Source organism: Ixodes scapularis, unplaced genomic scaffold, assembly GCF_016920785.2.
Source record: "Ixodes scapularis isolate PalLabHiFi unplaced genomic scaffold, ASM1692078v2 PGA_scaffold9__187_contigs__length_104089568, whole genome shotgun sequence".
NCBI lineage: Eukaryota > Metazoa > Arthropoda > Arachnida > Ixodida > Ixodidae > Ixodes > Ixodes scapularis.
The window spans coordinates 10534809-10554127 of record NW_024609884.1 but is presented as its reverse complement, the minus strand read 5'-3'; the positions used below and the strand labels follow the sequence as shown (position 1 = coordinate 10554127).

General features: G+C 44.1%; 1 protein-coding gene across 1 annotated transcript in view; it reads right to left on the bottom strand.

Moving 5' to 3' along the window:
- Window positions 1–1569: 1569 nt before the first annotated feature.
- Window positions 1570–19319, bottom strand: part of LOC115327926 (chromodomain Y-like protein) — a 29746-nt gene continuing 11996 nt past the window's right edge. Inside the window, exon 5 of the mRNA XM_029988961.3 lies at window positions 1570–7045. Within this exon, the coding sequence (XP_029844821.2) occupies window positions 6809–7045 (237 nt within the window). The 3' untranslated portion in view covers window positions 1570–6808. The remainder of the gene's footprint in view (window positions 7046–19319) is intronic.

The following is a 19319-nucleotide window of genomic DNA, read 5'->3' as shown; positions in this document are numbered from 1 at the left end:
GCAAAGTCCGCTGCTTGCATTCACGCGATGAACACCGCCGATCGGCATACAGCGCGAACGTTTGTTCTGTGAAAGCACGTTTCTTACATTGCTATGTTCTTTTCGTTAATAATAATAAAAAAGACAAGAAAATAGAAAAACCAATTAGGTGCTACGAGCAAGGCAGCGGACGTAAGAAGCAACGAAGAGCGATGCTGGAGAAGCAGGAAAGCCCGCGATCGCATTGGCAAATACTTTGGCGTCGGGTCAAGTCGGGTGCCCTCTCAATTGCAAGAACCAGGCTCTTGCACAACTTCCTTGCTTGGTACGTACATGCGTGCTATCAATAAGGGTTAAGGCGGCATTGCTGCGTGATGTGGACGGCACCACAAACACGGAGCTTGAAATGGGATGCTCTACAAACGTCCATGTGCGGTGTTCCAGCAAATCTTCATTGAGGCAAAAGTCTTATATGCCTCATCGTTCAGTTGACCTTCAAAGTCCTTGAGCGAAAACATGTTGATGACACGAAAAGTATGAAAACACGTCGGCGACAAGAAAGGTATGAAAATACGCCGGCGACACAAACCCATGGTTCACCACTGGACCACGAGATGGCGTTACTTGTGCCAGAACTGGCAGAGGCGCGCGCACGGCGCAAAACCCAGCATGAGAGAAGGACACTCTCGCTCAGGCAGCGGTAAAGAGCGGGAGTGCGACATGCCGCGAGATTAAAGGCCGACGTACAGAATCGTCTTCCGATGGACAGAAAACCGTTTCCCAGTTTCCTCCTCCCCCCGCACTCTTCTGTCCTCCTCTCCTCACAGGAGTGGGGCTGAGTTACTCCCCGCAGAAAGGAGGAGCGTCTCCCTCTTTCTCCAATGGAAAGGAGGAATTTAGACAGAGTACCCTTTCTGCTTGTTGGTCGGCCTTTAACGGCGCCAAAAGTGCGTCGTCCTTCAAGTCGTCTTAGGGATAACATAAGAAACCCTGTCAATTTTGAACCCGTTGACTGTCTTAAACATTGCACTACCTTACCAACCGCGGTCGCGACGTTTCGGGTGAAGGAGAGGGTTTGCAGTGACCTTACTTATACTCCGTTTCACTAAAACCATGCAGTACAGCTAAAGCTACAGGGAAGAAAGCTTATGCCAACCTGTTCAAGAGGAGGGAAAGGAGGAACATGAGAGGAGCGCTGGGATTCCCCCTTTCCTCCTTTCCCTCCTCTAGAACAGGTCGGGATAGACTTTCTCTCCTGTAGCTTTGGCTGTACTGCACGGTTTTAGTGAGATAGGGGATCTCAACTCGTCAAACGCAAAGTTGGGGCTAAAGTTCAGGGAACACCGATCGGACTATCTCGACGATGACTTTGCGCTTTTTTTGCTGGCGTCCAATCAGTGCGCCCCCCAAACTTTCGGCTCTATTTTGTGTTTGACGAGTTTAGGGCCCTAGGTGGAGGCAAACTTTGACCTTACACTCCGTGGTTACATTCCAAGATATGGGGCACTCACTGACCTCACAACCCCCGAATGAGTTACTGCTTGTGTTACTTTTCAGACTTTTCTTTTTTTGACAGGACGTTTTTTGTTCTTTTTTTTGTAAGCAAAACAAAGTTTAATTTTGTAACCTCCATCATTTTCCTTTCGCACGCATGTACTACGACTTCGGTATCGTGGAAATCAGGGAGGAAGTGCGTAAACAAAGAAAAGTGTTTTTCCCCCCGTTTTACTTTGTCACGGATGTCCTCCAACTGTAAGGTCCGTGGCCATGCCATTCGGGTAGGATGAACGTTCAAAGATCGGGGAGTCCGCATTGGGGCATTTGTAAAAATGGGCGATCACTCGGTGTTTCTTTTTTAAATCAAGATTTGTTTAAAAAGTGGGATGGGCGATAACTCGGGGTATTACGGTATGTTGCATCTAATACCTTGCGTATGAAAAGCTGGTTAGCAAACAATGCAATCTTGACGAAGCCTAATACAGTGAAACCAGTTTAGAACAGAGGTATGGGTTTTCTTCTTTTTTTTTTTGCGTGCCTGCAAACAGCCAAGTGGCCTAAGCAGCAGTGCACTGTCCTGTACAAAGATACATAAAAGTATGAGATAAAAACACAATCAGGCGAAAATGTCCGTTTCACCAAAAAAGGCATCATGAGTCTGTTGCAGACGTGTCATTGGGCAAGTGGCCCGCACATCAGGACAAAACGAACCCACGTACAGCAAATTACTGTCGATATCAAACTCACGGAAAATTTAAATAAAAATGCATGTAAAAAGTACTTCTTATAACGAACAACATATTGGCTATATCAAACTCCCCCCCCCCCCCCCCCCCCCCCCCCCCCGGAAGGCTTCCAAAAACGTGCAAACAATCGTCTTCTAGCCTGCCCGTTCTCCCCCAAAAAAATCTAGGAAAGAAAGAAAATTCCAAAAGCTCATGCTGCGAACAAAATTGACAAAAAGAAGTGATTCAGAAGGGGAGAAAGCTGAAAAAACACTGCATGCACACACACAAAAAAAAAAAACTTCCTCCCAAAGCAGCAACTGCTTTGGGAGGAAGTTTTTTTTTTTTTTTTGTGATTCAAAAGGGGAGATAAGCTAAAAAAACAAACTCTGCCACGCATAAAAAACAAAACAAACCAAAAAAAAACATCTTTTTGGCGCTTTGTTACAAGGTGGAAGCGAAGAGATGAGAGAAAAAGAAGCTCTCGCCTTACAACAAAAGCAACTAGGAAGTTCGGTGTAAATGGATTTGCTATATCGAACTGATCGAAGCGTTTCCTGCTGTTCGTTATAAACGGGTTTGACTGTATACCAAAAACTAGGCTAGCAAGGAATGTAATGCTCACATCTGTGCAAAGTATTTACTGCTTTTTTTCAGACCCAAGAAGAGAACTTTAACATGGTAACATTCATAGTCAACCTGGTCAAAATCATTGTGCACACAATAGACCTCATTCAGATTCGCCTGCCATCTGTCAGACATGGCGCCAACCTTCCTTCCGACACCATCTTCGAGGCGACTGGCAAACCGCTGTGGCCATTTGCGGCGTGTGAAAGCGACGCACAGCGTCCGAACGACTGCTCTGTTGTTCCGAGGAAATAAAATGAAAATCGATCTAAAGATTTGGATCGTATTGCTTTCTTTTCAAGTTAAAGGTATTATAGCAAACGTTTAAATAGCCGTGTCGCTTCCCTGTACTATTCATGCTCCTAAAAAGAACACCCGTGCGTTAGTGTTGTGTGCTTTTACAGGGCTTCTAAACCTTTCTTAATATGACACTTTGCAGAATGGCACAAAGGGCTCATGATATTTTTATGTAACATCAGCGAGCATCCATTATTTTATGGGATTTTTGGGAGCTTGATGTTGGCTAGCATCACAGCTTCGCTCGCGCAGAGCAACGGCGAGGTCCAGTCACCATCACTCAGATAGTGGAAAAAGGTTAAAAAAAACGCAGGTGCGCTGGTGAATGACACCCGTAGTAACCCCGAGACGTAGGAGCAATAAAAAAACTATGCTGAAGATCTACACTAGCATACCCACACAAGCGTATACGAGGCACACAAGCGTAGAAGGAAATGACCGGCGTGTCGCCGCGGTGCAAGTATGCAGAATATAACGTATTTAAAAAAATAAAAATAAAACACTATTTTACGGAATGCCGGAAACATTTTCCTTTTATAATCATAAAAATAATACTAACAAATAAATTCAATACTTGCACATATACTCTTCGGCCCCTTTAGAAAAAAATGCATTAATAAATGTCAGCAGCATTTTAATGTGCACCTCCTGGTAGCGCGGTCACAGAGATTTCATTCTTACTCGCAATAGAATATGGCCAGTGCTCATAAATGTGGTGGCTTGCAGAATTGGCTACAAATAAAAAAAGCCTCTCCCGCAGCGCGAACCCGATCTGTTGAAAGCAAGCAAGCGCTAGTGTTAAACTTGCCAACAGGTCCAGGTTAGCAGTCAAGAGACCGCTTTTATGCTTTCGTCTACATCTCGAAAATGTTACTCGAAATCTGAAAGTCCCGAGATAATAATAATACAGCGTGAAGTAAACGAGCATCCACCTTTGCTTTTTAGAACCGTTGTCTTTATTTACCATTCGTGTGCAAAACAAAGTTGTTTCATTGCCTAGCCCTTCTGCACTTTGCATCAGCCTTTAATAGGGTGTAAAAGACCTACTTGAGCGAGAAAAAAAAGAGTGTAAAACAGTGTATCTGAGTGATATCCACAGTAACCCTCAGACGTATGAACAATAAAAAAAAAAAAAAAAAACGGACAGAACAATGAAGGATATATGCGCGAGTGTTGAATTTATTTGTTAGTATTATTATTATTATTATAAAAGGAAAATGTTCCGTGCTTCTATAGAATAGTTCTTTTTTCTTTTTTTTAAATACATTATATTTTGTGTTCTTGCACCGCAGCGACACGCCAAACATTTCCTTTTATGCTTGTGCGCCTCACAGAAGCTTGTGTGAGTACGCTAGTGTAGATATTCAGTTTTTATTTTTTACCTGCAATAAAGAATACTATAGTAAATTTGCACTGTATCACACACATTCCCTATAATAATGTTTTGAGCTACCATTCGGTGATCTCCCCAAGGAACTGAATAAAAGTTTATGTACTAATAAATTTAAACAACCGGAAAGAATAAACACAAATTCGGAACGCAAACAGACGATACAACTCTGAAAGAGTTGTATCGTCTGTTTGCGTCCCGAATTTGTGTTTATTCTTTCCGGTTGTTTAAGTATTTACCAACACGCTCGTTTTTTAATGTTAATAAATTTAATTTCATGTTGTTTTTTTTTGTGTGTGTGTGTGTGTAATCATATTTGCAATATTTCTAATGTCAAGACAAAGGGGAACCAAGATTAAACATTCAACACCCTCATCATAGAACTCTGCAATTCGGGTCTGCACACGCTGGGTCAAGGCGCACTGGGTGAAGAACTGCTCGCATTCTTTAGACCCGCCGCCACGAATGCCAAATAAAAACAAACTGACACACAGGGGCTGACGGCCTGCTTAATACGTCATACAAATCGTCCGTGTGCGAACAGGCATAATCAGCTGGTCAAGTAAGTTAACGCACGATTCTAAAAAAAGTGCGTGAGTCGGCCTGCTCTGGTGCTAGAATGTAGCTCATTTTTATAAAAATATTCTTAGGGAAACCACTGAATACAAACTTGTGCTTAATATTCGTAACTTTTTTCTCGAGCAGCTGACACCATCAATATACAAAAACAACAACATAAGAACATGCACGAACGCTGCGCGGGGAGAGGGGTTTGTACTGCGGCGGGCGACGGGGACGGTGGAGAAGCCTCAGAGATGGCGCCGAGCCTTTGATAGTACTTGTGGTCGCCGAGAGATGGCGCTAATAATGAATAAGGTCTATTGTCAACGAAGGGGACAGCAACAATTTGACAACTTGCAAGCAATGCACAGTGCAGTTTGCTCAAAGAGGCAGTCAATGGACAATACATTATTACGAAGCACTCTTACAGTGCTGCTTGACACAATAAAAGATAATCACCCGTACTCACCAGGCGCAACTAACTAGCGCCGTTTTAAAGTTAGTAGCACGACGTGCTAAACAAGAAATCCGCGACTAATGAGCGATTATGTTCCGCGGTATTCACGAGCGCGAAGCGAGCGGTTGACTATCTAGTCAGAACTAAGAAGCCGAAGTGACGTAAAAAGATAGGTCACGAATATGCATACTTAAACGCCACCGCATAAATGGGTATTTTATCGTAAAAAAACTAAACTTTACATGTTTATCAGGAAAAAAAAAAGTAACAATGAGAGACATATTGTCCGAGACAGAGTTTTACAAAGAAAAATTTAAAAAAACAACGCCAGGGAGAAACACAGAAGCCGCATTGCCAGAGATATAAACAAATATGGAAGCACCCGTAAATGTTGTTTTTTTCTCGTCGTCCAGCGCCCTGCTGAGATCTATTTAGCGGTATCTCTGACCACTGAACATGGCTATTTACACATTATTTGCTCCTCCAATTCTTTCTAAATGTCCCCCAGCGTTCCGAGACAGTAAGTGCTTCGTTAGCGCTGGCGATCAGCGGTGATACGAGTTTGCCATGGCGCTGAGCCGCTAGTCACCAAATAAACTAGCCCTACCCCATGATTAAGATTTGTTAGTCGACTTCTAGGTCGCGCGGAGCAACTAGGCCCTAAACACGACCAATGAATACTAAGCGCTCACTTAGCGGCGACTATCGCTCGCCACGTGATCATTTTAGTCGATGACATCACTAGTCAGTGATTAAAAAGGCACTACTTGCGCCTGGTGAATACGGGTGAATAACACAGCTCTCATCATCACAGTTTCATGCAACCGGTGCAAACTAGCCAATTAGGGGAAACAATCTGTGCAAACTGCAATTTGCTATTTTCTTGTTTCAAACCTTGCAACCTTTTTTTCCAAGGCGTAGAATTCAAGCCTGAATTCTGTTATTTCATTGTATGCAGAAGTCACATTCAGGAAATTTAGGCGATACTCTAATTGACAAAATGCTTCTTAAAAGTGCCAGGCACTGGAAGTCACGGGCTCCTCAACCTGCAGCTGGCTGAGCTCGGCCACAAAGCCACTCGGCAAAGCGCCTACAGTAGCCCCCCCCCCCCCCCCCACAGCAGGGAAACACCAAATACCATTTTGTTGTAATCTTCCTTGAGGTGCCTCCCTACGCCTACCATACAGTACAGCAGAGGTGTGAGGAGTAAAATGTGGTGAGGGGTGTTTAGGATGAACAAGAATCCGTGCACCAAATGATCTTCCCTTATTTCAGCTACAATGTAGTGTTGGCATTGGCACTGTCATCACTGGCCGAGAGCCAGTTGTGCTTCAACACTCCCCTCAAGGTCTGTGCACTCCCAGCATAATAAAGAGCAAAGGTCGCCGCACATGCCAGAATGATGCTTGAGCCAGCCATGACAACACGGCGCAGTGGCAGGGTTGTCCCAAATCCTGGCTGCCTCCCAGATGTCCAGACGCCATTTGCGGCCTCTTGTGCCAAATTCCTGCTCTGTGTCGGCACAAGAATGATTCGGTGGAATTAGCAGTTGTCGCACCAAATAAATCACAAAAAAATCAACATATCACCACCATATGAATTTTTTTAATATTTGCAATGAAGCTCTCTTAAAAACCTTAAAACAATTGATTCAATTTCAGTGCATTTGTGGCTTTATTAATGGCCAAATGTGCATTCTAACTGAGAAAGAAAGTACATGCATACAATTCATTCTCAATTATTTTTATGATTACTATGTTAAGGTTCATATGTTGACCTGGCCAACATTGGCAGCAGCAGAAGTGTTGAACAGCAACGACCAAAGCAGTCCTCTGTACCTTTGCAGATAATCAGGAGTGCTGCCGTGACATCGTCGTGCTTTGGACACCAAATCCGCTGACTTTTGTGCAACTAGCCAGTCTACCCCAGACAAGGCTTGGTCGATTATTACGCCGCTACAGCTGATTTGATCAAGCGCTTACGTCCACCAAGCCCAAGCTATAAAAGTAATTTCTACAAAGTCTTCGCTTCACATCGGCACAAGCGTTCAATAACAACGACCAAACTAGTCCCCCTGTATCTTTACAGGTTAGTGTTTCAATTATTCTACTTTCTCTTTCTTATACCATGTTCCATGCTGCTGCCAAGATGTGACCAAGAGTTCCGATGAATTTGCAAAAAATATTTGCATCATCCGATGCGACAATTGACCTTTTTCACAGATCTCTGGGCGCATGCGCAAACTCTGAGAGAGCGGAGGAAAGGGAAAGGCGCCATTCTTGGTGGCTCTCTCGTCCGCTCAGTCGTTCAGACAGTACTGGTTCGGCTTCCCTCCCTACGCTATTCTCGCGGCTTGGCTTTATAGTAGTCATGCCTCACCACGGCGCAGCTGTTTAGTTGCACAAATAGCAGCAAAAATGGTTGAAATGCAACATTTTAAAGAGTTCAAGCAGCCTTTTGCGGGTGGTGCACAGTGTCAAACAACCTGCCCTTTTTGCCTCGCTTTCAAACCCCCCCCCCCCCCCCCCCCCCCCCCCCTTTTCAGAAGCCTATGACGTGAATACTTCATATCAGGTGGCCCGGTCCCTCAACGTGACAACGGGATATTCTGCTTTTAACTAAAATACAGTAAGCGTTCACGATAGGTTGTACAACGTAATCTAACATGCCCGATACTCGAGTTAAAAATAAATGGATAAAGCTTTCCGTTCTTCAGGTGTGCGTTATACGCATTCGCGTCATGCCACGTGAAAATTAAAAAAAAAAAAAAAAAGTTGGTCATTGGCGAAACATTTAAAGTGTGCGATATGGATTCAAGCCCTAAGGAGACGGAACTCTGACGGAACGGTTTGGCAACCAACCGCGAACTCCCCTGTTTGCAGAGCCCACTTCGTTGGAGGTTCATAAACGTGCTGATTTCAAAGCGAGATTGTTTTTACCATACCGTTCCCTACTTTTTGAGGGTGCAAGCGAGCCTTCGCAATATCAAGATTGCACGGATTTCCCCCTGTCAGGATTTGTTTACCCGTTTCCGGGTACGGCGATGCCCCAAGCGCTCACGCGGTACAAGGGACGGCGAAGTGACGGAACGCAATAAGCTTGAATAAGTTAGGCGCTCTGAGTGCGGAATCAGCTGTCAGTGGTAGCCGGGCCTCATAAACAGTGCTCCCAAGCTCCTCACAAGGTGGATAATTGACTCGGGATCGAAACTCGTCATCATCACTTTCCTTACAAAACACTCTGCTTTGAAAGCCAACCCCTTTTTCAGTTACTTCCACGACGCCACACCGCAGTGACGATTAAGTGACTCCGAGTCGATGGTAGGAACAGATGCGGCGTCGGCGGTCTATCCATCTTTTATATGTATAAAAACGAAGAAGGTTGTCTGTGTTGTAGACAGTAGCTTTCGTTAATCCTCGAGGGTAGTTCTGAGCCATTTCAAAAAAAAAGGTGCACGCGAAACGACGACTGGCCTGGCGCTGGCGCGGACCACGGAGCGACGGTACCGGAGCCACCGGAGCCTTCAATAGTGTTTCCTGCGATTCCCGCGAGGGCGTGCCACGATCATGGCCAAACTCTGAAACAGGTCAATTGTGTGCAGTTTCCCCGTGTGGTAGCTACCACCACAGTCGGTAGTAGCTACCACACGGGGAAATATTCTAGAATATCTAACAAAACAATCAAAACTAAGGGTGAAGCGTACCGTCTAGCTTGGCACTGCCCAGTTCGCCAACGTATGAAATCTTGTACACAAGCTCTGGATCCTACACCAAGTGACGAGGCTTCGTGATTTGGATGACAATCCGTTTGTACTTGAAAACTTGACAAGACAAACCCGTTCTCTGCCTTTTAAAACAAGAGCCTGGGCCAAAAGAAACAATTACAAATATGTGTGGCACAGGAATGGCCAAGTTCTCATACGCAAATCTGACAGAATCCAGCCGGTGGCTATCTCTAGTATTCCCGATCTCGATGAAATTCAATAAGAAGTGAGCAACGACCACTATCTATGGTAAGTACAGCCATTGAATCATACTTACTTCCGAATTCTTTCGAAAGGCATATTGGAAAACCTTCTGCAATCATATAAATGTTTTCAGCTGAATATACACTCAATAAAAAGTACAAAAATCCCATCTTTGTCTTTCATTTGATCAGTTTGGGCTGCCATTTGATGCAATGATGCTAACCGAGACATGGTCTAGTGATGAAACAAATGTACATATTTCGTCTCCCATTCTATAATATGTTTTATTTAATCGTCCGAGTAGCTGTGGTGGAGGGGCATGCATTCTAGTTAAAAAAGATTTTAATTGTGAAATATTAAGATTTTTCTGTACGAGTGATTATGAACTCTTGTCAATTAAGATACAACATTGTATTCGCTGTCTGATACCACCCTCCCAGTGGCATCACAACTACATTCATGGACTGCTTAAAGGGAATGTTTGGGTTTATCACAAACAATTTTGATTTTATCTCCGGCCATGATATGAATATTAAAATGATAAAGAACGATTCAGCAAAGTCTAAACTAGATGTTTTACTAAAGTTGCATAATTTGAGGAATGTAATCAATCTGCCAACAAGAGTGACTGAGTGCTCGTCATCTTTAATTGATCTGTTTTTAACAAATATAAGCTTGGACCGAGTAAAGGCAGGGGTATTTATTTGCCTGTGACCTAAACAACCATCTACCAATATTCATTTCTACGAAGCGGCACATAAAGATTAAAATATTGCACCTGCACACTCAATACAGAAAATCACAGAAGCATACATGTCAATCAGGTATCGCTTTGGTGGTCCGGAATTTGATCACGGTCGAAATATTATGTCAAGGTGAAGCTACATACTCCATCCACTAAAACCAATTCTAAAGATGCCGCCAGCTGCTCTTTAGCCAGCGGCAAGCGGGTTAAATTTTAGTCGAAGAACACTAGTGCAGCAAAACACCCATGTGACATCACATCGCGGTGGAGATGCGGTTGATTGGTCGTAACACGTATCGCAGCACCCCTGTGACGTCACGTCGCGGACGTACGGCTGATTATCAGTGTTGCCATCCCTCTAGCAGATAGGTTTGGTTTTGTCGTAGACGCCCGAAACCAAACTTTGAGTCGTAATATTTATTAAACTACAAAAAAAAAAAAAGTATATATATATATATATATGTATGTATGTATGTATGTATGTATGTATGTATGTGTATATATACACACACACACACACACCTTGTAATTCAGGGACACTGCTTTCGCTGAAAACAGTCATAATCCCAAATTTAAAAAATATTGACCTGAATTGCCCTTTAACGCTAATGATGCAAATGCTACCTATAATGAATTTTCTAGCATCTTAAATCCCATATACAGTGCAATTCACTTACGATACGAGATATAACGATATAATATATCGATATAAATATATAATATAATATAACGATATAATATACAGCTTATAAAAATCAGTTTCTAGAGTTTCAAGACTAGAAACGCCCAGCTCCTAGCCGGCATACAACGATTGAATTTTAGGGTTTTTTCATTATCGTTATAAATGGTTGATTGATTACGGGCTTTATGGCGCAAAGCTACTATGGCCATACTGCGCCAAGCTTGTTTAGTTGGGACATACTCAGGTCTTTTTTATATGAATTATCGAAAAGAGGTTCATATGACAAGGTTAAAATTCATAGAGTTAAAATTACAACTCTAGTAGGAAGCCGGTTTTTCTTAAGTAATTTATGATACGATCAAATGGTACTATAGGAGTCTCGCCAATTAGCAGCGCTGGGTGAAAAGGAATCTGGTGGGAAAAAAACTCGGGGAAATGTGTACGTCGTTCTTGCTCAAGCCCTGGGCACAGCCACAAAATGTGTAAAATTGTCAAACGCTCCCCACATTCATCACACAGGGGTGGGGCTTCCTCCCTGAGCAGATGTTTGTGGGTGAGGAAGGAATGTCCAATTCTAAGACGACACAAAAGAACTTCAAGGCGGCGGGTTTTGTGGGATGCACTCTCCCATATACCAAGAGCTGGTTTAATCCTGTGAAGTTTGTTTTCGCATTCCAGACTCCACTCCGATTGCCATAGCCGGAAAACTGATGATTTCACCAAGGGCTTCATGTCTTGAAATGGAATCTGTGAGGTGGTTGGCAGTAGGTGCTTAGAGCTCGTGGCCAATTCGTCTGCTCTTTCATTACCTAGGATCCCCACATGGCTAGGCACCCAGCAGAATTTTATGTCTCGGCCAAGCCGCAGACCACATTGTACCTTAGATCGGACAAGCTGTGCCAGTCTATTTTTACTTCCCTTTATTGAGCAAAGTGTGGTGAGCACACTTTGAGAGTCCACGAATAAAATAGATTTCATTGTCTTGCTGATGAGGATATATTCCAAGGCCATCAACACTGCATAGAGCTCTGCCGTGTAAATACTTGCACATTCCTTGAGACGCTGAACCTTACTGAATCCTTCAGAGTAAACTGCTGATCCTACAAAATGCGAAGATTTAGCACCATCGGTATAAAAGTGGGAGTAGTTATCATACTTCTTCTGCACCTCAAGAAATTCTTGTTGAATCACCACAGGGGAGACGTTATGTTTATTAAATCTAGTAAAATACCAATCACAAAAGACGGGCAACGTACTCCACGGAGCTTCATTTTCACCCTTCTGCAAAAGGTCGGTCTCGTCAAGGGTGAGGTCAAGAGATGTACAAATGCCCTCAAGGCGAAGACTTAAAGGCGGTACAACCCTGGGCTTATGTTCGAAAAGACGAGCAAACCGAGAATGTTGCAAGGCACCATAAGTTGGGTGATTTGGATAGGACAAAATTCTGGAAGCATAAGTCACAGCAAGATAACGTCGTCTGTGCCTAAGTGACATCTGATTAGATTCAGCGTACAAGCTAGGAATGGGCGATGTGCGGAAGGCACCTGTAGCGAGCCTTAAACCGAGATGATGTACAGGATCCAACATTTTAAGTGCAGAAGGCCTCGCTGAGTCGTAAACTATAGCACCATAGTCCAGACGTGACCGGATAAGGGAGTTGTACAGGCGTAGCAGACCTATTCTGTCGGATCCCCATGACTTGTGCGCTAAGACTTTAAGAATATTAGCTGATTTAAGGCACTTCTTCTTCAGGTTCTTCAGGTGGGAAACGAAGTTTAACTTTTTATCAAACGTTATGCCCAAAAATTTATGCTCCGTTTTTACACTAATAGGAACCCTGTTTAGTGTCAGTTCTGGATCTAAAAACAGCCCCCGACGCAGAGAAAATGGCACGCAGATAGTCTTCTCAGCTGAAAACTTAAACCCATTTTCGTCAGCCCACTTACTAATTCTGTTGATGGTAAGCTGCAGTTGCCGCTCACAGCTAGACAAATTACAAGAAGAGGCCGAGATGTGAATATCATCCACGTAGAGGGAGTATGAAACGGAAGGTGGAATTACCTTTGACAACGAGTTTATCTTTACGGCAAACAAGGAGACACTCAGTACACCTCCTTGCGGAACACCATTTTCCTGGACATACTGGTCGGATAGTGTGGTGCCGAGTCGAACTTGAAAGGAGCGACCTGTCAGAAAACTGCTTATACACCGCAACATGCGACCACGCACCCCAGAGGCATATAAATCATGAAGGATACCATACCGCCATGTCGTATCATATGCTTTCTCCAGGTCGAAGAAAACAGAGACACAATGTTGCCTATTTATGAAAGCTTCACGTATTGTTGTTTCCAGGCGGACTATGTGGTCCAAAGTAGAGCGCCCTTCTCGAAAACCACATTGGTTATTAGCAAAGAAGTGGTTATGCTCCAAAATATAAATTAACCGCCTATTAATGAGGCGTTCAAAGGTTTTGCCAAGGCAACTTGTCAACGCGATTGGACGATAACTACGGGGGTCCGAAGGGTCCTTCCCAGCTTTCAGCAAAGGAATTACATGCGCCTGTTTCCACATTTGAGGGAAGTAGCCTGCTTCCCACAGATAGTTAAAAAAATCTAGTAGTGTGTTGAGCGATTCTCGAGACAGTTGACGGAGCATTTCATAGTGGATTCCATCAGGGCCCGGAGCCGACCTCTTCTTGGAGCCCAGAGCCACCTCTAGTTCTTGCATTGTAAAAGGAGTGTTGTATGGCTCAGAGCTACAACCGGACATGGGTATACGGTGACATTCTGCATTTGCTTTAAAACGTTTAAATTCCGTCCGATAATTTCGGGAGCTGGAAACATTCTCGAAGTGCTGTCCAAGCACATTAGCAACATCTTTCAGCGAGTTAGCAGGGGAGCTAAATAGAGGAACAACAAAGCAACGGTAATCCCCTTTGATTTTTTTGTACCTATCCCAAACTTCCTTCTCTGAGACAAAACTATTTAGGGAGGAAACATACCTGGTCCAGGACTTCCACTTAGCTTTTCTCATAGTCCATCGGGCCTTTGCTTTTAGTCTTTTAAATTCTATCTTATTTGAAGGAGTAGGGTACCTCCGAAAGGTGTCCCATGCCCTATGCTGCTTTTTCCTTGCGGTGGCACAGTCTTCATTCCACCAAGGCCTACACCTCTTGGGTAAATTTTCGGAGGTGCGAGGAATGGCGTCTTGGGCGGCACTTATGATTTGCTCCGTAACATACACTGTCGCTTCTTCAGGTGACAAATTTGCTAGAACTGACGGGTCAAGCACTGCATCAAGTTTAAAGAGTGCCCAGTCGGCTTTGTCCAGTTTCCACCTAGGGGTTCGTTTTAAAATAGACGGCAGAGGAACGAGGCTTTCAATTACAACCGGGAAATGATCACTCCCAAAAGGGTTCTTTAAAACCTTCCAAGAAAAGCAGGGAAGTAATGAAGGTGATGAAATGGAGAGGTCGATGGATGTGAAGCAATTATGAGTGGAACTATAAAACGTTGGTTCTTTCTTATTTAAAAGACATACATCTGAGGACAATAAAAATCTTTCTACAACAGTGCCACGAGAGTCAAGGCGCTTACTGCCCCACATGGGACTGTGAGCATTAAAATCACCACAAATTAAAAAAGGCGTTGGGAGTTGCTGAACCAATCCTTGAAGTTCATGAAGATGCAGTTGACGATGAGGTGGCAAATACAAGGACACAACCGTAATGAGACGATCAGCAAGAACACGTACCGCAACAGCTTCTAGTGATGTACGCAAAGGAACTTCCACACATGCTATGCCACTCCGTACAACAATGGCAACACCACCTGAAGAGTGGTCTGAATCCCGATCCTTTCTAAAAACGCGGTGACGATTAAAAACATTTGTATGGGTGTTGTTAAGATATGTCTCCTGCAAGCACACAGCAATGGGCTGTAGCTCATCCAGAAAGAAATGAATGTCATCAATATTTTGCAGAAGACTTCTACAGTTCCACTGTATAAAACTATATGAGTTCATGTTAAAAACGGTTTAAAGTAACAACACAAGAAAAAAGGAAACCTGCCCTAAGTGCCCTGGGGCGGTTTGGGTGGGGTTACTCGCGGATTGAGCTTTTTCTGGGATGACTTCGTAATAAGCCTTGCGTCATCAGGTGGGACCGAACAAGGGGGAGGAGGTTCACCAAGTTCCATCCGCTCCTCCTCAGGCGGAACGGCTGAGGGAGCAGCTGGTACGGGCACCTCCTTACGTGTCGAGGCCTCTCCTAAAGCCTTAAAACGAAAACTACCCTCCTTCTTCTTGGGAGGGGTCCGAGTGACCAAGGCAGGCACATCGTTCGATGGCCCGTCCTTTAGAATGGAAGAGGCACTAGTGCCTTCTCCCTGAGGCTGGTGTTGCCGCCTCTCCTCCTGTCTCCCATCCATTGGCACAGAGGCATCTCTTGCCTCTGCACCATCTGGAGGCCCCTGTGGTTTCTTCGGTTCCAACGACAAACGGAGTCGTGGAGCGAATCTTTGTGAGGCAGGGGGAGGTGGTGGAATCACCAGGTCATTAGGACAGACCTGGATTCCTACCGAAGACTTTGATGGCACACCCCCTGCACGTGCCACCAAAGAGTAAGAACCCTTCTGCAGGAAGGAGAATCGCTTCCTGGCTTCGGGGAATGAGATGTTCTCTTTCACTTTGAGTGTTATAATTTCTTTTTCTTGTTTCCATTTTTTGCACGATCGGGAATAAGCAGGGTGAGGTTCACCACAGTTGATACAGCAAGGTGCATTAGAGCAATTCTCTGCAGGGTGATCATTTTTGCCACACTTGGCACATGTTGTCTTCCCACGGCAGCTCTGGGCGCTATGGCCATATCTCTGGCAATGAAAGCAACGCTGAGGGTTTGGCACATATGGCCGTACTCTACAGTTCAGATATCCGGCTTTCACTGATTCCGGAAGCGCCCTCAGCTCAAAAGTCAGAATGACATGCTTTGTCTTCACCTCTTGGCCGTCCCGTCGAAAAGAAATTCGTTTGGCAGCAATGACTCCTTGGTCACGAAGGCCATCGACAATTTCATCTTCGGGGGATTCTAACAGGTCATCTTCTGATATTACGCCTTTTATAGTGTTCAAAGTGCGGTGGGGTGATACAGTAACCCTGTAGTCAGACACCACGTTGAGTGCCAGCAGGTCTAAGCTTTGTTGAGAGGTTACAACTTCAACGAGGAGATCTCCAGATGGCATTTTTTTTGCTTTAAAATTTTTTCCGATTACAGATTCAAGAGTCTTAGAGACCAGGAACGGGGATAACTTGGATAAAGGTTTTTCCGTTTCGGAATGCATGACGAGAAATCGGGGAAACTTCTCCACGGGTGCAAATGCTTCTCTGACGTGTACTTCGGTCCGGACCCTTTTCAGGGCCCGATCAGGTTTTTGGTTTAGTTTAGAACCCATAAGAAATGGGAAGGCGTTCGGCATCTGTAGCGCACCACCCACCACGGAGCCCAACATGGGGATAGGTAATGCGCCATAGCAATAAGGGTTTTGCTGACGACATTACGCTATCAGTGCTACCAAGACACTATAACCTAGTGTGGGTCCAGACAAGAGGTCTATTGCCACCCAAGGTTAGCCCTTGCCGCCAAAGAGGGAAGAAAAAGGAGCAAGAGAAATGAGAAGGAAAAGAAGGAAACAGGACAGGTAAAAGTGAAAGATCGGAGGGGATAGTAGAAGAAAAGGCGACTAGACTGAATCATCCTGGCCGGGCCTTACCAGGACTCCCGTCTACGAGAAGCAGGGGCCGAAGTGGTGTATTGCCTCACCCGGGGGGCCCCGAAGGGTCCAAACCTACCCCAGGCTCGGCTCAACCACCAGGATGCCCTTTTCCTCGGACACGGGAAAGCCACGCACAGCCAGACGTGGGCGGGCGAACCCGCATGGCTCGGGGTCCGTGGAGACGCCACTCTCCAAACACCTGCTTTCACAGGTGCCCCCTGCGGGGTCGTTATAAATGGACTGCACTGTATGCAGCTAGTTTCCCTTATGCGCGCATATTAGAAAAAGCAGGAAAATTCATAAGCCACGGGTTGACTCTGAACTTCTTGCAAGTATAGATGAAAAGAACATGCTCTACAGCCGATTGATTAAAACTAAAGACCAGAAAATACTGTGAGTTTAAAATGCGTCGAAATCGTCTAGATAAAAAACTAAAAAAAAAAAAAGAGCGAGACGCGATTACTTTTCAAACCAGTCAATTTCTGCAGCAAGGTGTTCTGAACTAATATGAAAAAGGTTAAATGCTATCTTAAAGCATAATGTGTATCCACGTAAAATGCAGTTTGCCCATATAACTGTACTGCATAAAAATGGTGATAAAAATAACATGCACAGCTACCTTCCCGTATCTGTACTTCCACCTTTTCCCAAAGCATTGGAAAGAATTATTTTAAAGCGGTTTAGTGACTTTGGGCAGAAACATAACCTCCTAACTGAATCCCAATTTGGTTTCCGCAAAGGGCTCGGGTCAGAATCTGCTTTCCTTCTTTGCTTGCGCAGAAAGAACTAATCCTGTTCGCACTTGAAGGAAAATTGGTTCCGACTATCTTCATGGATTAACTAAAGCATTCGACATTGCAAATCATACACTGCTGGTTCAAAAACGTCAATGCCATGGTTTCCTTGGGAACCCATGGCATTGACCATCGTTACAAATAGTCTGTATCGACGATAATTTCTCCGATCCACTTCCCGTTTTTCGCGGCGCACCACAAGGCAGTATTTTGGGCCCCTTTCTTCTTAATATGTATATAAATGACATTGTTTCAGTTGGATCAAACATTAGATTGTTTACGCTGACGATACCAGCATATTCGTTTAGCTGAATGTTGGCGATGTCCACGCCCTTGACTGCGCTGCTCGTTGCACCTCAATTCACCCGCTAGAGTCAGCCGATTTCGGCAACTTGGCGCGTCGCAAAGTTTGCCGGACCATTTAAGAAACATTTAGACAGAACTAGGTTGTAATATTTGTTGTGTGACCTTCCTAGGTGATACTGAAGGGGACTCATTTATTTTTTTTTTTTCAAAAACAAAAATGAAGCGAAATTAACTTTTAAAAATAAATATATAAAAGAAGTTGTCTTATTTCCTAGCAAAAACAAGAATGTTCTACTAAATCAGCCAATATTGCAGTTGTAACGACTCCTATTGCACTTGTATCCAGTTTTAAGATACTAGGAGTTGTTTTTCAGGAAACTTAGTCGTGGGATGCACAGATTGAATCCCTAGCCGCAAAACTGTCCAAAATAGTTTGACTTGTCTATCATAATCAACATACCGTAAAATACCGGGGGAGTACCCACCCCACTTTCACTGAAAACTGGATTAATCTAGACATGGACGCTTGTCCGGTCAAATCGGGTGCTTATCATATATTTGCAGAATTCTCAAGTTTGGAGCACGTTAATAGTGGGCGCTTGAACAAAGTGGGCGCTTCAGCGGTATACTGCCATAAAATATTACGATTTTAATTTATAGCAGCTTGTTTTCATCCACGTTTAACTACTGTCATTTAGTCTGGGCACTCACAACGCAAGAAACCTTACATAAAATTCAAGCTCTGCAAAAACGGTTCCCAAGAGTTGTAGATAATGTTCCTTCTTACTTCCACACACATAAATTGTTCATAAAATATAATGTATTACCAACCCAAAAAATGTGTGACTATCGGCTTTGTAAAGCACTAGAGAAGAGGTCATAACTAAATAACTGTTCTTAAAAGAACTAGCTAACTTGCAACGTAATACTATTGCCTCCACAATGTGTCATAGTGAGTCTTGGGAAAGTTAGCACTCGTAGAACAATCTACGGGCAGGCTATGCTGAAAAACAAACTGCCAAGATTACTAAATTGATTAAATGACGAAAATATTGATGAGATACACATCACGTTCAAAACATTGCATAGTTATTTCAGCCCCCAATCTAGTTCTCTAGTGAAAAAGAAACAAAAAAACATAATATTAGTAAATTTTTGGGCGTTGTTGTGCATATGTAGCCTCTTCTCTTTTTAGAGCGCAGCTTTTAGGCGCCCGTTTACGGCTTGAGCGGTGGCGCCGTCGGCGTAATTGCAGAGTGCATTATGGGACGTTTTCCATTAAGACGTCACTCATGACGTCACGTGTGACATCACGAGGGTCACTAGGGTCACGAGTGAAGTCACGAAGGTTGTGACATCATTATGGGAAACGTCCCACAATTCACCGCGCATGACGTCACAAAGTTCGCTTGTGAAGGTCACGACCATCACTAGTGAAAATTGTGAAGGTCACGACCTTCACGAGTGAAAACTGTGAAGGCCTCGTGAAGGTCACAACCTTCACAATGACATCACAAGGGT